This window comes from Sapajus apella, unplaced genomic scaffold (assembly GCF_009761245.1).
Source record: "Sapajus apella isolate SASKATOON/1434 unplaced genomic scaffold, GSC_monkey_1.0 scaffold44, whole genome shotgun sequence".
NCBI classification, from domain to species: domain Eukaryota; kingdom Metazoa; phylum Chordata; class Mammalia; order Primates; family Cebidae; genus Sapajus; species Sapajus apella.
Window position 1 is genome coordinate 6,777,656 of NW_022436984.1, and position 21,788 is coordinate 6,799,443.

Below are 21,788 nucleotides of genomic sequence, written 5' to 3' on the forward strand. Positions count from 1 at the left end.
AGTCTATATAAAGTCAGTGATGCTTTTGTGGGATCTCGCCACCATGTTGTTTGTTGATGATGATCACCTTGGAGTTCTGAGGGTTGATCCTTTGGAGGAATTTCCTTGTAATGATGTCTCCCCACCCCCAACATTTTTGTAGGTTTTCATTAGTATGTTCCTACATCTTCTGGTATGCTTCGTTTTCCTTTTTTCTTTTTCTTCTTTAATGATGGGGTCTCACTGTGTTGCCAAGGCTGGTCTCAAACTCCTGACTTCACGTGATCCTTACACCTTGACCTCTTGCAATGCTGGGATTTCAAGCGTGAGCAACTGAGTCTGGCCTCCAGCATGCTTTTATTTGCTTTTTTAAAAAAGTCAGCTCTTTGTCTAGAGCAAGCTTGTCCAACCCCCAGCCCATGGGCTGCATGTGGCCCAGGATGGCTTTGAATGCAGCCCAACACAAATTTGCAAACTTTCTTAAAACATTATGATATCTTTCTGCAATTTTTTTCAGAGCTTATCAGCTATCATAAGTGTTAGTGTATTTGATGTGTGGCTCAAGACAGTTCTTCCAGTGTCGCTCAGGGAAGCCAAAAGATTGGACACCCCTCATCTAAAGTTTAAAACTAACGGCTACTAGGAATATTTGTGAAGCCCTTTAGTTCTTGTGATATATAAAATAGAAAACACCTTCATTATAAAAGAATGAAGCAATGATGTATTTTTATATCTGATGTCAAGTAAATGCATATATTCTTTAAAAAAAAACTGAAGAGATACTCATTGGTGGGTGCATCTTTAACTTTTTAAAAGCATTTTCTCTTTGGAACTCTGTTTTCTCTTTTGCATGTACTGTGGAGAATACTAGCCTCTTCTCTCACATAAAAAAAAAATCTCCGCATCTTCATAATTATTATATATTTAGTGAGTTTTAAATTAAAACTTTAAGAAATTTAACTGGAATCTGGCTAAAAATGTAAAATAAGGTTTAAAAACTCAAAGCCAAGTGTACATTGAATGTGTATGCAATAGAAGATCCTGCTGCTATCCTTGTTTTTCCCTGGTTCTGTCTCCTGTGATTCAGAACTGCCTGGGTCCTTAGTTTTATCATTTATATTCTTTATGTTTTACTCTGTCTACTTTTACAGACTGTCTTACATCCTTACAGAAAGGAACAGGAACCTGGCCCATGTCTGTATCTGAAACCCAGCTTGTCCCACTATCTCCTATACTCCAGCCTCATCAGCTTCCTCTCAGTTTTGGGGCCTCTCTAAACCACCTCAAAATCTTCACTCATGTTATTTGTTCTTCTCTGAACACTCTTCTGCCAACTTTTCACATTGCTAGATTCTTCCTCCTTTAGGTCTAGCTGAAATCTCACTTCCTTGGACAGGTTGTTCTGGACCACCCTAACTGATTCTTTGATGGAGTCTGAGTCAGTGTAAGTTAACAGACATATAATCAAGAATTAATGATAGGCAGTTTTAGAACACAGCAACTGCAAATCTCTGTATTACGCAGGGAGGAAACCAGTCCATATTCTTCTTTCTTGGTCATATGTAGACAAGGCCTTCCTCGTTCCTCTGTTCTAGCTTTAGAAAAAGGTAGATGTCTTTTTGGAGTCCAGCCTTTTATTTTCCCCTTGGTGATGCGTACTGAATGAAAAGGCAAGCATGTAGGTTTGGTTTTGTGTAGAATGGCATAGATTCTTTTCTTTCTTTCTTTCTTTCTTTTTTTTTTTTCTTTGACAGGGCCTCTCTCTCTTGCTTAGGCTCGAGTGCAGTAGAGCAATCTCAGTTCACTGCAACCTCTGCCTCCCAGGTTCAAATGATTCTCATGTCTCAGCCTCCCAAGTAGTTGGAACTACATGCCTGGCTAATTTTTGGTATTCTTAAAAGTAGAGACAGAGGTTTGCCTTGTTGGCTGGTGTTGAACTCCTGGCCTCAATTGAGCTGACTGCCTGGGCCTCCCAAAGTGCTTGGATTACTGGTATGCGTCACCGTGCCCAGCTCACTGCAACCTCTTCCTCCTGGGTTCAAGTGAATCTCATGTCTCAGCCTCCCAAGTAGCTGGGACTGCAGGTACATGCCATCATACCTGGCTAATTTTTGGTATTTTTTAAAGTAGAAACAGGGATTTGCCTTGTTGGCTGGTCTTGAATTCCCGGCTTCAAGTGAGCTGCCTGCCTGAGTCTCCCAAAGTGCTGGGATTACAAGTGTGCATCACCGTGCCCAGCCTAAGTAGCATAGGTTTTTAAAGTGAGCAGTGGTTTGCTGCAGCATTTAATTATTATATAACATATTTGTTATCCTAAAGCAGAATGAGGAGAGAAATAATGTGGTCACTTAACTTTCTAAAAATATTACTACCCACCACCAACCAGCCCTGCAAGGGATACCAGCAAAAATGCTGAAGGCCTTTAAGGGAACCTTATTCTAATCAGAGACAAGTGGGAAAGTCAGATCAAAATCGTGTGTGTCTGTTCTGTGAAAGGACAGATACAGGTTTTCCTTCGCATCCAGGTTTGTTTTCCTTGCTCTGCCTTTGCCACAGTAACTTGAAATGGTCTGTCTGCTGGCACAGAAAGCCAGGGAGTGGGCAGAGTGGCCAGGACACTACTGCAGGAACATCAAGAACATTCTTAGAGTGCCTTCTGGGAACAAGCAGCCAAAGTATTTTTATAGTCAGCTAAGATAACAGGAAAGAAAGAGGCAGGGTCTACCTTTTTATGCTGTAAGTTTTTAGAAAATTCAGTTTGCCCACATTTATCTACAAGTCATGAATATTTGTTCATCTAAACAAGGTTCTAGTTTGTGGCACAGAATGTGAATAGTATTCTGTCAGCCCAGTTACTTGAGTACTGCAAGTTGTTTTACAGACCAAAGTGAATGGTGGAATTCAACTGAAACGCCTGATGTATTTAAAACCTCCAACTTGTTCTTCCAGCATGGATCCTTTTGCTCATTTTGACCTTTTATAGTTGTACCATGAGATAGTTTGAGTGATTGTCCCAAAATTACACCTTCTGGAGTAACAGGCTGAAGGCCCACATACCTCTTTGATTTGCAGTAGTTCCCAGGTGCCCCTATGGTGTGATATAGCGAATTATGGTGATGACCAGCAAAATGTCAAGCTAAAAAGGTTATGGAATGTCTCAGCCAGCATTCTATAGTTCACCTTCTTGTAGTATTTTCTAAAATATATGTGCCGTAACTAGCCTTTTAACCAGCATACCACAAGCATTTCAAGTCAATCTTAAAGATAACGTACTCTTTTCCTCTTGATGTTCTGAGGTTTTGTAGAACTTGAGCAGCACAGATGACACATCGCTAGAAGATGTTTTGAGAGTAGCATGAACTTTTGAAACAGAAACTGTTCATAGTTGAATTCTAAAATTTGTAGGTCTATTTTCAATTTGTTTTCTTTGTTATAAAAGACTGTCTAGGTATAAAAAGACTGCCTGCCGGACCAGGCGCAGTGGCTCATGCCTGTAATCCCAGCACTTTGGGAGGCTGAGGCGGGTGGATCACGAGGTCAAGAGTTCAAGACCAACCTGGCCAACATGATGAAACCCCATCTCTACTAAAAGACAAAAATTAGCTGGATGTGATGGCGGGCACCTGTAATCCCAGCTACTTGGGAGGCTGAGGCAGGAGAATTGCTTGAAACTGGAAGGAGGAGGTTGGCCTGAGCCAGGATCATGCCATTGCACTCCAGCCTGGGTGAAAGAGCAAAACTGCACCTTGAAACAACAATGAAAAGACTGCCTGCCACAAAGGGTTCCACACATACTCACTGAGCTGAGATAAAGAGCTTTATATTGTCATTTAGATTTTAGAACTGCTAGAACTGGAAAATATATATTTTTTCGTATTCATAAAGGGTTATAAATACTGAACTTTTATTGGTTGAAATAAGTCAAGCAGAAACCATTTCCTTTATTACTATAGAGACACAGGGTTATTGGAGTTTAGGGATTATTGCTGTATCCATGCATGCTAGTACGGTCCTTGAAACAACTGTATGGAAGCTGTTTCAGGGGTTTAACGGTAGAGTTAAGTGAAACCAATTAAGTTTGTGATAGATTTCAAAGTCTCAAAGTCTCCTATTGATACTGGAAATATCTTGTAAAAGTCAGTTGGTTACTGGTTCTTCGTTAAAAAAAAGACGGCGTTTTATATATATATATATATATATATATATATGTATGTATATATGTAAGTGTACCCATACGCGCACATTATATTCCATAAAGAGTCCTCACTTTGCATCTTAATCAATTAAAAAATGATGAGTTCTGTGACCTTAAGAAATTTTTGCCAAAGCATTAAAAATACTTAGGTAGGTTATCAATAAATGGAGAAATAAGAAAAAAATAGTACAGCTAATATTTATTTAGTACTTGATAATTTAAAATGTTAGAAACATTGAGAGTTAGAATGTTTTATTTCTTTGAGTACAACTTGGGAATAATTTCAACATGTTTGCTTTTCACTGTGTAAATTACGATTAGAGTATTTCTTTTCTTTTGTGAACCATCGTACTCCTTTTTGAGTTTGGACAAAATGTTGGAAGCTGATCCAAAGTTGTGAAATATCTGAGAGTTCCTCTAATGCCAAGTCCTTTGGGAATCTTCATCCTGTTCATTACAGCCACCTTCCAATTTCATGTCCAGTGTTGTCCCTTTGTATTTCTTTCTGTACTTTCTTTTTTGTTCACTCGTACTGGCTTTCGATTATCCCCTTTTGTAAAATGTCCTGTGATTTTTATCCCTCTGAGATGAGGAGACAGCAGAACTACCTGCTTTGCTGTTTGTGCCTGAACTGAATACCAGATGTGTGCGGACCAATCACCGACAGGCTTTGAAAGAAGTGACATGATTGGTCATTGGCCGTGATACACATCTGTTATTCACATCATGATTTGTGAACCAAAGTGCTAGCAGTGAAGTCTGTATTTGACGCAATTACTCAGCTAATATACTGTGGTAACTGAAGTCTGAACTACATCGTTGGGGGACTGGTATTAACTAAACTATGGTAATGGAAACTTATGCATATTGGAATCATACCAAGTGAGGAGGGCCTGTATTCCAGTTATAAATTATTTGCAGTACATTTAAAGCTTGGCCTAGCTCCCTTTGCTTTACCCATTACACACTGAGCTCATCCAATATAGCCAGGCTGTAGTATAGAAATCAATTCAGAATTGAACTGAGATTTTGAAGTCATTGATTCAACCTTGGAGTTAGCTTTGACTTTCTCTTCTCTTACCCAAGACCTCACAGAGTAGACCAGGCACTAGTGAAAGTATTTTTCAGACCCCATCCAGCATGGGGAGTTTTAACTTGATTTGCAGCCTGTACCCTGAAAAAAGTTTCTGGGTTGTCACCTTTGTAATTTTTCCAACTCTCTCCTTCCTCCTCTACTTTCACCCCTCTTCCTTGGCCTGTCCTATTCCTCCTGTGTCTAGTCATCAAGTTCTACTGATCTCGCCTCCAGCCTTATATTACTGCATGTGTCTTTCAGTTTCTGTTGCTGTCATCCCAATTATATGTTTTTCAACTTGAATTGGAATTGTTATAATAGTTTCCTAACTGACTTTCCCACCGTACTCTCTCCTTTCCAGCTACTCCTGCGTGCCGTCACTGGAGTAATCTTCCTGGAACACTCTTGCAGCTTTACTTAATCCTCTGCTGAAGCCTCCAAAATAACTTACTGATAACAGAATAAAATCCAAAGCCCTTATCAAGCCTGTAATAACTTTCTTTGTCTAACACAAGCGTCCTTCTCCGAATTTATCACCTGATCTCTTCCCTTCCCTCCAGAACCTGGGGTTTCAATAACATAGGTTTACTCATTATCTCCCAACTATGCCTGCCGCCACTCCTTTCTACGCATTGTTTATTCAGTTCCTCAGTGTGCTCTCACCCTTCCAGAGCTTCATCCACACCGAGTCCTCTGCCTGGAACGTTCTTTCCATTTGGCCCCCTTCAACTACCTGATTCCTAAAATGCACTTGTTGATGTTTTCTAAATCTTGCTTAGTTTCAAAAACTTTTCCCAAATGATCTCTCCTGTGAAGTCTATTTTGACTTCCTACTATGTAATGTCTTTTCTCCTCTCTGCAGTTCCAAAGGACTTACATTTCATACTTTCCAGTTATCGCTTATTTGCTGATCTGTATTTTTAGTTATGTGTTATTTAATTTCTCCATTTAGCATTTAAGTCCTAGATGGGCAGGGACTGAATTTTCTATACCACCAAGAAAGGCATTTAACAGAGTGATAGGTATAAATCTGTCCCTTCCCTCATTCAGTATTTTCTTATATATTTTTTAGCACTTCTTCTAGACATTGAGCTATGTGCTAGCAGTAAAGCATAACAAGATCACTTCCCAACCTCACAGAGCTCTAGTTGAATGAGGCATACAGAGAAGTAGTCAGTCAATTGTAATGCAGTAAGATGCATGCAATGAGGGATAGTGAATGAGATTCGTGGAAGCAAGAAGATAAGTGTCAAGCCTAGATGAGGGGCAGTGAGAATGCTTCTAGAAATGAGGTTCAGGCAGAGTCTGAAAGATACGTGGGAATCAGGTAGTTGAAGCGGGCCAAATGGAAAGAATGTTCTAGGCAGAGGACTCAGTGTGGATAAAGCTCTGGAAGGGTGAGAGCACACTGAGGAACTGAATTCAGTTCTATGTAGCTGTATTGTAGAGAATGAGGTGAGATTCCTAAGGGGTGAGGCTGCAGAAGATCCCTGTAATGGGCAAGAAGTCAACATCTTTGGTGAATGATTAGGAGGAAGGACTTCCAGAACCAGATGTTTGAGTAGATAAAATGAGGAAGCAGCACCTAGGTTTTTCTTAAGGATCACTTGGTGGCTGGAGATATTAGAGGGAAGATGGTGAGTTCAATTTTGGACGTTTTGAATTTGAGGGGCCTGTGAAATATGTACATGGTGACATATAGTTGTAGACAGTTTGAAGCTCAGAAGAAAGCTCTGACCAGGAAATAAAAATTTAGGTGACATCAGCATACGATAGGATGAAATCATAAGGAAGAATGTGTAGAGTTAGTGAAGAAGACTTCAAGACCAAACCTTAACACACATCAGTATATAAAGAAGTAAAGAGAACAAGTCTGCAAAGAATGTTAAGATGGAATAGGCAGAAGGAAGGAGCAAAATAGGTGAGCGAGGTGTCATGGAAACCAAGGGAAGCCCTAAATCCATCCATTGGATTTAGCAATGTGGAAACCATTCATGATCTTAGTAAGAATAGTTTCTGTGTAGAGGAGGGGCAGGGGATGAGAAAATGTAAACTGGCCCAAGATAGATTGTAACGTGTTGAGAAGTCAACAAACAGTTATGTTAGAAAGTTTAGTCATGGAGGAGAGGATTTAAAGAGGGCAGAAGCTGAAAGGAAATGGAGCTGAGGGGCTTTTATTATATATTGTTTAAGCTACTGGAAATCTGTGATGTTTAAAGGCTGCTAGGAAGAATTCATTAGTGATAAAGAGGTTGACCATAAGCTAAAATAGCCAGAGTTATAACTCCTCTTAAAATTCTTTGCCCTGTGTGTCCTGTTATCTTTCAGTATTCTAAATAAGTTAATTTCAAACTGATTTTGGACTTCAGTGAGATCTTGTTACATGAGATTGCAAATTCCTGTAAAGCATGATTCAAACTATTCTACTTTTTTGTTCCGGGTAGCGCTTAGTGTCTTAAATAGAGAAAAGTTTCAACATATATTATTTTTATTTCTGTTGTTCGTTTATCCTTTGAGCAAATATATTTAATTTTTAATTTTAGTGGGTACATAGTAGGTATATATATTTATGGGGTACATAAGATGTTTTGTTACAGGTATGTAATGCATAATAATCACATCATGGAAAATGAGGTGAGCAAATATTTATTTAATGTCCATTGTATGCCAGACATTTTTCTTGGTGCCAAGGATATGAAGGTAACCAGGCCATACATACCACTTGTTCTTGAGGAGTTTATTATCTAGGGAGTCAGTTAATGAAATAATTACAGATTACAAAAGGTACTTAAAATGACATTGTGATAGACAATCATTATTTTCCTATGAACTTCCCTTTCCATTGTTGGAGGGAGAATAATCACAAGCTATTAAAGAGTTAAATGACTTAAGATGGAAAGAAAAAGGTAGTGAGTAACAGAGCCTACTTTTGGGATAGTGAGTTTACTCCTTTGTTTACCATGTCTAAAGTTCATGGGACTGTGATGCCTGTCATGGGCTGTGTGTTTTGCAGGTTTTGTTGGTTGACTGTTACTTACCCTCTGAGCGACTAACCAACTCTCCACGTTTTCTCTTTTCCCTTTCAGTTATTTGCCATCTTCCGTGTATGAATGGTGGCCAGTGCAGTTCAAGGGACAAATGTCAGTGCCCTCCAAATTTCACAGGAAAGCTTTGTCAGATCCCAGTCCATGGTGCCAGCGTGCCTAAACTTTATCAGCATTCCCAGCAGCCAGGCAAGGCGTTGGGGACGCATGTCATCCATTCTACACATACCTTGCCTCTGACCGTGACTAGCCAGCAGGGAGTCAAAGGTAAGCTTTCTTCATCCTGCCCATTTGCCAGACCTCTGCTAACCTGCCAAACCCACACAGAAGTCAAGGATCTGCAGGTGACCGGGACCAGTATTGAAACAGAAAGGAGTACCTGATTTGTGTCCTAAGAAATGTCAGTAGAGGCAGAATGTGGGCCCACGAATGTGCCTGCAGTACTTTTTAAGCCGTAGAGAATTGGTATCTAGGAAATAAGAAAATAAAAAGGAGCCCATTCTTCTCTAGTGACTCTTACCACCGAGAGCTAATAAATGTGTATGGCACTGTTCTGACAGTGCTTGGGAAATAGAAGGATGAGCGAGAGAGTGTGCTGGTCCTTACAGCATTAGTAAGCTCGTGGATCACACAGTACCTGCTGGTGAACTTTGTAGTTTAAGAATGCTTGGTTTTAGTTGTAAACAGCCATTTAACTTCACTGCACTTCAATTTGTTCGTCTGTAGAGGAAAGTAAACTAGGTCACTTGGAGCTCGAAAATTCTGTGACGAATTCATTCTTTTAAACCTGGCATTTTTATAAATGCACACTTTTAAAAAGGGGGCCATAGAAGTGTTACTGGCTCTAATTCTTTAAAACCTGAATCCTTGCGTCAGGAGATGAGGTTTTGTTTGACAGCTACAGAAAGTAGCTTGTTATAGATATAAAATAGTGCACTTTGGTATTGTGTGTGTGTGTGTGTGTGTGTGTGTGTGTGTGTGTGTGTGTGTGTCACAAGAAGCACAAAAATAAAAGGTACTGTGGTTTTTAAGAGTAAGAGAATTGTGCCTTGTGAAATTGAGTTGCCTCTTTTAATAGAAAAATGCAAATCCTAAAATTTTTATGACAGAAATTTTGTGAGAAATTCAAAAATAATCAAATGCTTGGTCTTTCTGATTAATACTGGATAAAATTTACCTACTTAGAATAAGCAACATGAATTTTACGGCTTTATTGAAAAGAATATTTTAGCCTCATGAATGTGTTACTGTTAAAAGTTTTACTTTCCTCTATAATACAACTTTTAAAAAATGTAAATTCGAGCTTAATTTTTATTTTGCATGTTTCCTTAAGAATTTTGTTGGCTATGCAGTGAAATGCCACATATGATACAAATATGTCTGCATGTGTGTTGATAAAATTTACTTTCATGTTTTAAAACTTTTGATTTGCCTGTTAGTTATTCAGGGCTAACAAGCTTTCCTCCCAATCTGTTTTAGTGAAATTTCCTCCTAACATAGTCAATATCCATGTGAAACATCCTCCTGAGGCTTCTGTCCAGATACATCAGGTTTCCAGAATTGATGGCCCAACAGGCCAGAAGACAAAAGAAGCTCAACCAGGCCATTCCCAAGTCTCTTACCAAGGGCTTCCTGCGCAGAAGACCCAGACCATACATTCCACACACTCCCACCAGCACGTCATTCCTCACGTCTACCCTGTGGCTGCTAAGACGCAGCTTGGCCGGTGCTTCCAGGAAACCGTTGGGTCACAGGTAAGCATCATCACTGAGCCTGTTTTAGTAATGTGTTACAGCTACGGGATCGTTTTAACAAGAAAGCCAGACTTGATAAAAATGATTTTTTAAAAAAGGGCTTTGACATACTATGATTCATGGCCGTATTTTTGTAAATAAAGTTTTATTGATACACTCCTCATAGCCACACGCATTTATTTACATATTATCTATGCCCATTTTCATGCTTTGACTATAGAATTAAATAGTTCCAGTGAGATCATATGGTCTGCAGTACCTAAAATATTTATTGTGTGTCTTTTTACAGAAAAAGCTTGCCAATCCCTGACGTACAGAATACATTGGTTGGTTGGTTGACTGATTGATTTGGAGCCTTACTCTGTTGCCCAGGCTGAAGTGCAGTGGCATGATCTCAGCTCACTGCAACCTCTGCCTCCCAGTTTCAAGTGATTCTCCTACCTCGGCCTCCTGAGTAGCTGGGATTACAGGCACACACCACCACACCTGGCTAATTTTTGTATTTTTAGTAGAGATGGGGTTTCACCATGTGGACGAGGCTTGTCCTTACCTCAAGTGATCGTCCCACCTCGTCCTCACAAAGTGCTGGGATTATAGGCATGAGCTACCGTGTCTGGCTTCCAGAAATGTTTCTGGAAGTCCATGATTACCTGTTTCTGTTTTTTGGTTAGGATGATCTGTGTGTAAAACATGTGTCAGGCATGAGATATGGTATAGAATGTATATTCTGCCAAGATGTTTGAAAATATTTTTGCCTTTTGCAATAGTTTTGTTCATAAGTTTTGAATTCATTGTGCAATAATAATTCATGTCATCTTTCACATGAAATAAAATTTCATGGTATCTTTTCTTTTCTTCTTTTTTTGAGATGGAATCTCAGTCTATCACCAGGCTGGAGTGCAGTGGTGCAATCTTGGCTCACTACAACCTCTGCCTGCTGGGTTCGAGTGATTCTCCTGCCTCAGCCTCCCGAGCAGCTGGGACTACAGGCGTGCACCACCATGTCCAGCTATTTCTTTTTGTATTTTTAGTAGAGACAGGGTTTCACCATGTTGGCCAGGATGGTCTTGATCTCCTGACCTTGTGATCTGCCCACCTCGGCCTCCCTAAGTGCTAGGATTATAAGTGTGAGCCACCATGCCCAGCCTCTTTTATTTTCTTATAAAAATTCAGGCTGGGCACACTGGCTCATGCCTGTAATTCCAGCACTTTGGGATGCTGAGGCAGGTGGATCCCTTGAGGTCAGGGGTTCAAGACCAGCCTGGCCAACATGTTAAAACCCTGCCTCTACTAAAAGTACAAAAATTAGCCAAGCATGGTGGTGGGTGCCTGTAATCCCAGCTACTCAGGAGGCGGAGGCAGGAGAATCACTTCAGCCTGGGCGGTGGAGGTTGTAGTGAGCCGACCCACTGTACTCCATCCTCGGTGACAAGAGTAAGTGTCTGCCTCAAAAAAGAAGAAAAGAAAAGAAATTTATAACTATCAAGTTACAGTGCATGAGTTATTTGAAGTGTAACTTTAGGCCTATGTTTATTTTATATCATGAATGTGAAATACTTGGGGGTAATAGAACTAATTGTTAGTGCTTTAGAAAACTGGGAAACACTTTCAGGTACTAAGTCAGTGGTAGGATTGTCACCTTTCTTTTAGGAGAAGGAGGGAAGATTGTAGACCTGAGTGGAAGGCAGATGTGGGAATGGAAAGAGCATCCATGTGGAGTTGTAAGACCTTGGTTAGAGCCATGAGCACAGCACTTGGTAGGAGGGAAGCAGCTTCCTTATCTGCAAAGTAGAGAGAAGACGTGGGGCTCATGAGACTTTGTTAAGATTAATCAAGATAATGTGAGCCCTGCTTTGCAAATATTATAAAGTATGCAAATATTAGCTTAAAGAATATTTATCGAAATAGAGTCAAACTTAAGCAACCATCTACAATGACTGTTTTTATATCACGTACTTTCAGTAAGATAGGGTCAGCATCGATCTCACAGATGCAGTCCTCACTGGCCTGTGGATCTCTGAAATGCGACTACAGGGGACCTAATGTGGCTTTTCATTCCCCAGTTTTGCAAATGCTTTTGGGAGAAGGAACATTGTCAATTTAAATTTAGCTTAAAAGTAAAGACAGTGTTTATGCTAAGGGCAGGCTTTGATCATGACAATGGGGCTGAAGATAAACTTTATACACTTCACAGCTTTGCACTGACTTAGTCTTGGAGAGGGAGGACAAATTTGGTGCCATTTGCATTGTTTAGTCATTCCAGCTTAGGTTGGTCCAGGAGAAAGGAAAAGCAGATCTTTTTAAAATTGTGTGCCCAGTACCTTTTTCCTCTTTTCCAAGTTGGAACACAGATGTAAAAAGCAAGAAAAAGAGGCATAACAAGCTTGTTATTCTTGTATAGTATTAGGTGATTGCTAACAAGAAAAGCTGAAAAGAAATTACTGACTTGTAAACCTAAACTAGAGTATACAATTTAAAGGAATTGGCTAATTGATGGAGTTACCCAAGTAACTAAAACTCAGTGGAATACTTTTGTCTTATCTGCATACATCTCTGACTTCTGGTCTAAAAGATGCAGACAGTGATCTCAATTCCTAATTCATTTTGCATGTGTAGTCACTAATACACAGCTTCAAAATAAGACCTGTTTTTTGGAAAACATTCTCAGCATATGATTATTGGTCTTCCTGTTTATGAGGAATGTTGCTGGATGCCAATGACTGCCCAATTAATTTGTGCAATGAGGGTGAGCATTTAAAAAATACATTACTGGCAAATAATCAGTAGTGTTTTTTAAATGCTCTGCTGTCCTACAAAGGAGTTCAAAAACATTTGTGCTTTTTGCCCTGGTTGATTTGCAAACGTGTCTGTAGCCAGGAGGTCTAGGTAGATTTTAAATGGCAAAAAATCAAAAACAAAAACAAAACCCTGGGTAAATGCTCAGTATCGCTTTGCTCAGTGGAGCCCTCTTATTAATTGCAAATTTCAGCCATTGAGACTTTTAATGCAGTCGTTACCAATAAACATCTATGTTTATATATTGCTATGAGAGGTTATATGCAAAATAAATTGGACAGAGATAGCCCTTGTTTCTGTGACAGATTCTAATAATTAGGTAGTAAACTTGGGATTGAAAACCCAGGGTGAACTATGATCAATGTATTTAAATTCAGGAAAGTTTTGTAGAATAGAATTTCAGAACTGTTTGGATGGTGGAGAAAATGGATGATAGATGAGGAAACCAAGCTGACGGAGCAAAAAGGGAGAGTAATTAAACCGAGGAAAGAGAGCAGTGCAAGAAATGAACAAGGAAGAGTCGTCAGATGAGATCAGAGAAGTGAAATAGCTTGGGATTCTTGGCAGCTGTTGGATCAATATTAAGCCTCTCAAATCTGAGGCATAGTGCAGTATAAATGACTTGATGGCAAGGTCAGTGTGTCAAGAAGCCCCTTAGACAAAGTGATCAAGCTCAGCATCATTAATAGTGGGGGCAGTCTGACCTTATGTGCCTCCTGCTGTGAGACAGTATAGAGTTTGCAGAACTACCCTTGAAGTGTACTTGCCAAAAACATCTAACCTGAATAGAATCAAACTTTTACACTTAACCCCAAGTTTACAGGAGATACTTGGGGGTAAAGAAACAAGTTAAAAACATTACACCCAGACAGAAAAAACAATCAGATATTTACAGCGTAGGGTATTATTGCCTGATTTCTTAAAAAACAAAAAACAAAAAGCAGAGTAATAAGAAAGTGAGATGATGTTTGTAGAAAGAGACTAAAGAGACACAAAAAATAAGTCTAATGTGTTCACCTTCATTAAACCTTGACTTTAAAAAAAACAAAAGTCAGATCTAAAAGATATTTTGGGAATAGTTGGGGAAATTTGAACATGAGCTCTGTCTTAGTCCATTTTTGTGTTGCTGTAACAGAATGCCACAGACTGGGTAATCTGTAAAGAAAAGACATTTATTTCTCATTGTTTTAGAGGCTGTGAAGTTCAATATCAAGGTGCCAGCATGTGACCAGGACCCTCTTAGTATGTCATCCCATAGCAGAAGGATAAGCGAACACAAGAGATTGAGGGGAGCTGAACTTGCTTTTTTTTTTTTTTTTTTTTTTTTGAGACGGAGTCTCTCTGTCACCCAGGCTGGAGTGCAGTAACATGATCTTGGCTCACTGAAACCTCTGTCTTCTGGGTTCAAGCAGTTCTTCTACCTCAGGATTTCAAGTAGCTGGGAATAAGGGCACGCACCACCATGCCCAGCTAAATTTTGTATTTTTAGTAGAGACAGGATTTCACCATATTGGCCAGGCTGTTCTTGAACTCCTGAGCTCGTCATGATCCACCCACTTCAGCTGTCCAAAGTGCTAGGATTACAGGCATGAGCCACTGTGCCGGGCCTGAACTTGCTTTTATCACAAGCCTACCCTGGTGATAACTAACCCACTCCCAAGATAATGACATTAGTTCATTCATTAGGGAAGAGCCTTTGATTAGGTTCCATCCTCCTAACAAGTAGTGGTTGCTTCATGAGGTTTAAAGAAAGAAGCCATCTGTAGACCATAAAAGTACAAGGTGAAGCAATAAGTCCTGACGTAGAAGCCGCAGCAAGTTGTCCAGAAGATCATTGATAAAGGTGGCTACACCAAGCAGCCTTATACTGGAAGAAGATGCCATCTAGGACTTTCATAGCTAGAGAGAAGTCAATGCTTGGCTTCAGAGGACAGGCTGGCTCCCTTGTTAGGGACTAATGCAGTTGGTGACTTTAGGTTGCAGCCAGTGCTCAAAGGCTGTTCTGAAAATTCTAGGGCCCTTAAGAACTATGCTAAATCTACTCTGCCTTTGCTCTATAAAGGGAACAGCCAAGCCTGGATGACAGTACATGTGTTTCCAACATGGTTTACTAAAGATTTTAAGGGCACTGTTGAGATCTGCTGCTCAGAAAAAAAAAAGATTCCTTTCAAAATATTACTGCTCATTGACAATGTACCTGGTCACTCAAGAGCTCTGATGGAGATGTACAAAAAGATGAATGTTGTTTTCATGCCCATAATCACAGCATTCATTCTGTAGACCATGGGTCAGGTAGTCATTTTTACTTTTAAGTCTTATTATTTAAGAAATACACTTCTTAAGGCTGTCGCTGCCATAGATAATGATTCCTCTGATGGACCTGGGCAAAGTAAATAAAAATGGAAAGGGTTTGCCATTATAGATGCCATTAAGAACATTCATGATACATAGGAGGAGGTCAAAATATCAACATTAAAGATAATTAAATTAGATACTAGAAAAAGTCGAATTCAAGCCTTGTGGATGACTTTGAGGGGTAGAAGATTTCAGTGGAGGAAGTCACTGCAGATACGGTGGAAACAGCAAGAGAACTCTAGTAAGAAGTAGATCCGAAGATATGACCAAACTGCTGCAATCTCTTATTTAAACTTAAATGGATGCGGAACTGCTGCTTATGAATGAGCAAAGAAAGTGGTTTCATGAGATGAAAGCTTCTCCTGGCATAGGTGCTGTGGACGTTGTGAAATGACAACAATGGATTTAGAATACTCTATAAATTCAGTTGATAAAACATTAGCAGGGTTTAAGAGGACTGACTCATTTTGAAAGAAGTTGTACCGTGGGTCAGATGCTATCAAACAGTATCACTTGGTACAGAGAAATATTTAGTAAAAGGAAGAGTCAGTCAAAGCTGCAGACCTCATAGTTTCTTATTTTAGGAAGTTGCCACAGCCACCACAGCCCTCAGGAACCCCTATCCTGATTGATTGACAGTCATCAACATCAAGGCAAGACCCTCCACCAGCAAAGAGGTTATGACTCGCAGAAGGCTTAGATGATTATTAGCATTTTTAAAGCAATAAAGTGTTTTAAAATTAAGGTATGTACTTTAAGGCATAGCACTACTGCAAACTTAATAGATAATGGTATCGTGTAAACATGACTTATTTGTACTGGGAAACCAAAAAATTCATGTGACTCATTTTAATGTGATATTCACTTTATTGCAGTGGTCAGGAACGGAACCCACAACATATCTGAGGTATTGTCTGTAGTTTCAGGTGTATTTTACATATAGGTAACACAAACTTCTAACAATTATTGACTCTTGAGAGGTTCATATGCAGGTGATCATTGTATTATCCTTTGAACATCTCAGTATATTTGAAATTTTTTTTAGAAAGAAAGGGGAAAATATTAAAATTTCTTAGACTTATACATAGAATAGTATATTTTAAAGCTGAATTTAAAAGCTTTAAAAGACTTTTTAGAAACAAATGTAAAGTTTTTCACTGTTGAATAGCTATGCTGGGTAGGTGTGAGGTGACAGAAGGAGGCCAGGGAAGAGAAATTGGCCATGTGAAATGACCAAGGGCCAATCTAAGAAGTAAAGTTGAATATAAAAGAGATGACTACAGGGGATTTTATGGAGAATCAAGCATCAGGATTGCATTACAGGCTGTTGTAAAGACAAGGATCATGAAGAAATGGACTCTTCTGAATTTTCTTGCTTCACAAATCAGCTAAAGACATGCTCATTAGAATTGATTACCTGAGCTGTAGTGGGGAGGATTCTGCGAAGATGAGCAATTACATCTTTGCTAAAAGCAGCCTCATCCTTGATTAATATTAAGAAGGGTATACTCTTAATTATCAGTCAGAAAGTCCAGGCTGTTTTAGACATGGAATGATAGATAATTAATGTAGAAAATTCAGTGGTCAGTGAATAGATTTGCTGATGACAGTTAAGTTCATGACCACAGAGGACATTTATTTGGATTGCATTATAATGAAAAAAGAGTAGGAATAATCAGGTTAAAAGTTTCTGTAATGTTTTCTCACCTTGACAGAGAATGCCAACCTGTAAGAGAAAAAAATGGTTTCTGTTGTTTTATTTTTTTTTAAAGTTATGTTTAATATTTCAGAGTTCCAAAAATATATTTAACAATCAAATAAATCATTGATTTTTATGTGAATCAGGCTGTCTCTGCAGGAAGTCTCTATAGGCATCACTAAATCTGCCATATTCACAGAACAGAAATTAATCTAATAGAACTATATAGGGTGACAGATAGGAATGATTTTCTTGAACATAAATCAAGTATGAAGTGTAGTTGGCAAGACCTCATTTTGGCAGAGTTAGGTTTCTGTGCTACCTGGAGTAAATCGTGGTAGTCTACATATATTTGAAAACATTTGTGAGAGTTTGCTCACTCAATGATTGTTAGAATTACAACTCCATTGGTGACAATTACCAGCCACTTTCAGGGTAATCTGATGTTTTCACAGGCTTAATACCCGAACATTTCCATGTAGTTATCATCTCTGAGGAAGGGCCAAGTTTCAGAAAATACCCCTCCAATCTATTTTTGCGTCATAGGGACATTTAATATATTAATGTTTTTTACATAAAAATCAATTGTGTAAGGGTGTCCTTTGTTTTAAAATTGATTCTCTTAACAGTGACCTAAATTCAAAGCTTATTTGGCATCTGACTTTTTGATTGTTTCAAACATGTTTTATTGATTGCCCAATTACTGGAAACAAACATTTAGTGACCTAGTTATGCCACATGGTATGAAAAGGCCTTGTATGGGAAGCATTTAGAATCACAATGCAGAGTTCAGGGTCCAGCGTCCATGCTGAACCTGCCCATTGCCTGGTTGCATAAGTCTGTTTGTTGAACCCAGGAACCTGCCTTATAATCAGACACAGGCGTTATAAAAGGAAACAAAAAATTCAAGTGCTTCAAGACTTTCCTATTTCAAAATGCTGAAAGGGCAGAAATTTTCACATATAAACACCCGAGTTAATTAAAAAGCAGGTTTTCCAGGACTATGGAAAACCTGAAGTCGATTTAAACAGAGTGTGTTTTGAGTACAGCACTCCAACACAGATAAAGATGATCAAATAACACATGAACCCAGTTTTTTAGTTTGCAACTATAAAACTCTTAGAGAAGATGTTAAAAACCATAAGAAACAAACTTTAAGATTAAGGTCTTTAATACATATTCTACAGAAGAAAATAAACTTTATGTGGATTGGGAAGAAAGGAAAGGACGGGTAGTTGATGTGGAGTCCTGATATCATTGGAAAAACTCTTTTTCCTTTAATTATTGGTCATATAAATAATAAGCCCTAGGGCAAAATTGGATTAAAGTGACACAAGAACTGTTTGGGATTCTATTAGAGATGCCAGAAGTTGTTCCAGCAGTTCTCTTTGGACAGGAAAAATGGAAACAGAATGGACCACTGGAGGAAAAGATTATTTAATTGAAGATAGGTCTCTTTTGGCAGATACGTTCAGTAACATCCTCAAACTCTGAAGCTTACACACACACACACACCCCATTCTAAAGGGCCAAGTAGATATACTTAGCTTTTGTTTAAAAAAAAAAATAATAATTTCTCTCTTTTTAACAGGAAAATGTGAGCTCATTGAGGTGGAAAGTAGCCTAATTGCATGGCTGAAATTACTTTTTTTTTTTTTTAAGAGTCTCAGTTCTTTTGTCATAGGACTTTGAATAAAGAAAAATATTTTTTGTTTTCCACTGTGCAAAAGCCAATAAGAAGCTGAGGAAATAGATGTGATGCCTGCCAATTCCACATGGCAGAAAAAAAGATGGGTAGATGGCTGGGTAGATGCAGATGAGATGGGAACTTTGGAAATCTTTTCTCAGTGGTGAGAGAGATGGGTGGTGTTTATGTAGGGGAGCTGGGACATTGAGTTCTGCTCAGAAACCCACCCTTGAATTTCCACAGTATCTCTCCTGTCCTGGCAACACGAATAGTACTGGGATGAAGCCTTAATCTATGATAAAAAATAAAAATAAATCAGTTTTATTCTGACAGAAGTAATGCCAGAATTATTGTAACACTTTTCACACTGCTTAATCACTAAATTGAGTTCATAAACTATGTAATAGATTAGAAGTCTAAAGAAAAAAAATCGTTATAAAACATCTTACTTATGTCATCTCCTTTATGCGGAGGGGGAACTGAGCCAGGCTGGGTCCACAGAGGGCAGAGGTGAATTGTGGCCCTGTCTTCCTCCCCATCTATCACCTGAGACCACATGCTTTTATGGATGGGGCCCTCCCAGGTGATCTTGGGCCAATGCAGTGACCTGCCTTCTTTTGGAGGAGCTGCTGGGTAGTGACTGGGGAAGGTGAGGCTGGGCTGCTAGACATCTGTCTTCTTGGTGAGCAGAAAGCTCAGCTGGAGCGTGCTGATTGCATTTACTGAAGTTTGGCTGCCTTGAGGTGGAATAAGTCATTAATACCAAGTACTTCCTATGCCATCTGGGCTTTTGTTCAGTGTCCCACTCAAGTACTCCTTTGGCATAATCTAAGAAATACTTAATTGAGTGTTAGTGAGTCTGGTTGTCTCTTGTGGCTCTAAAATGGCTGCTCTCTGTGGCTATTCTTGCCAAACCTTACCTGTGTCAACAGCTGAAGTTATCACTGAAGGTGTCCTATGCATCTCAGTGATAGGTGCTGGAACTCTTATGTGTTCGCTGGTCTCGTTCCAGCAACCTTTGCCAGATTGACTTTCTTGCAGGGGCTCTTGAGCCTGGAGTCAAGAAAGATCAGTAAAGACAGGGGTAAGATCCAAAGAGGAAAAACACTGCATGTGAGAGAGAACATGTCTGCATGTCACTGGGCTCCTGCCAGTGGAGAGGAGAACTGCTCATTTTACTTGGATTGAGAATATAGGGCTAGGACATTAGGATAATCAAAATATAATTCTTAGAACTTCAGAGAATGGGTTGTGACCCAGACGTTACCCTTCCTACGGCCTAGTATCCAGTCTTTACCCAGATGGATGTCTTCTGGGAACCAAAGAGGCTGTCAGCTTTAAGTGTCCACCTGCCCTTACCTGTTTAAGAGTCAAGTCTGTGTTTCTTCATTGATTCTCCCTAAGCCCCTCCCCTCAGACTTTTTTTTTTTTCATTTTATTAGCAATAAAAATGTCTTTATCATGACATGGAATATCAGATTACCATATTTTATACCTCTAGGGCTCATTAATATAATATACCTATTAATAATTACACTCCTGTTTCTACACAGGAATAAGCATTGAAAATAATTGTGGAACACCTCAGAGTGGAAGCTTGTTGAGCTACTTCTGATATTGGCAAAGGGATAAGATTTTGTCATTGTGTTTGAAGAAGACAGTTCTGAGCATGTTGGAAATGGTTTTAAAAGCCAATGGCTTGAATTGATGGTTGATTTTGGTGCCATACATGATAAGAAATGGTTTCAGGATTTATAGCTGGTTATTTCCAGGCTCTGATGGTCTGATGTGGCTCTGTGCTATCCCTCAGAATTGAGATTTGCTAAAATGAGGAGGAATCAACTGGTTTAACTAAAAAAAAAAAAAATCAGTCATTTGAAATCTGCCCCATGAAGTTGTGGTGAGAGAAGCAACATTGCCTTGTATTGAAGAGGGCAAAGTTCTGCCTGAACCTTCTCCGAGACAATGATAGTACTTTTTTTTTCCCTTTATCATCCTTCCATTTTTTTTCTCCTCTTCTATATCTTTTCTTTTCTTTTTTAAATAAAATAATTTATATATAAAATTGAATGTTCTATTTTAACAAGGTCACTTTATGAGACTGTGCATTTACTCCAGTGACACTGCCATTGTGCAGTTTGGACATGTCTGAACAAGACTTGCCACCATTGAGAATATTTGAAGTATGCCTCTAGCCCTCAAGAAAATTATAAGATTCAAAATATTTTGAATATTTCTAAATATTTTAAACAAAGAGAGCAATGCCTTCAAGATGACCACTTTGCAGAAGACTGGTTTTGAATGTATAAGCTCTAACACAGTTTTTAAAGAATATGGTCTTAACGTTCTGTGGCTTCCAGGTAGCCCTCTTTCTTTTTTCTTTTTCTTTTTTTTTAAGAGACATAGTCTCACTCTGTTACCCAAACTGGAGTGCAGTGGTAGGAGCATAGCATGCTGCAACCTCAAACTCTCAGGCTCAAGTGATCCTCCTGCCTCAGGCTCCCAGGTAGCTAAGACTACAGGTGTGTCTTAGCTAAGACTACACTTGGCCATGGGACAAGCCTCTTAGTAAGACAGTGCATTTTAATAAAACCGATAGCTTATTTGACCTTCAGAACAATCATGATAAACAGGAAAAGTAGATATTTATGTCTCCCATTTATTTATGTAGAATTTGAGGCCCAGAGATTGGGACTAGCTCGTGATATTTCCAAGACGATAGTTCTCTTTCCATTTTAGCAAACACCATATCTCAGGCCCTCAGTTTCTTCATTTTTCAAATAACTGGATTGGCTAAGAAAAAAACAAAGGTGTCTTAGCCTTCCAACCCTCTGTGATGATTTCTACATCTTTGCTGTTTTCTGCAATCTTTAGGCACCACTGGTGCTGTCATATGCACAGGCCAATGGACAGAGCAATGTCAAATAGAGTGAATGAATAACTATACTGGTCTCTCCAATCCAGCTGACTTGAAAGACTCCTCTCTAACCAGTTTCTCTGAAAAGCTTTTTAGTACTTCCTTCAACCTACGTTTCTCTCTGTTCCTTAAATCTTTATTGTTGCTTTTGTGCCTTATTTCTCTTCCTCACCGTCTTGTGCTTTTTTTTTGAAATCAATACAGTTGCATTTATTTTTTTTTCAAGTGCCATATATGAAGTTTATTCAAGTCCTTTGCCCATTTTTTAAAACTGTACATGTACAGAT

The 21,788-nt window shown here is 39.0% G+C and overlaps 1 protein-coding gene across 12 annotated transcripts in view; it reads left to right on the forward strand.

Annotated features, from left to right (window-relative positions):
* Positions 1 to 21,788, forward strand: part of LTBP1 (latent transforming growth factor beta binding protein 1) — a 461,690-nt gene that overhangs the window by 249,079 nt on the left and 190,823 nt on the right. For all 12 annotated transcript variants that reach the window (XM_032239266.1, XM_032239268.1, XM_032239267.1 and 9 more), the window contains 2 exons: positions 8,336 to 8,560; positions 9,773 to 10,047. In XM_032239266.1, the coding sequence (XP_032095157.1) occupies positions 8,336 to 8,560; positions 9,773 to 10,047 (500 nt within the window). The remainder of the gene's footprint in view (positions 1 to 8,335; positions 8,561 to 9,772; positions 10,048 to 21,788) is intronic.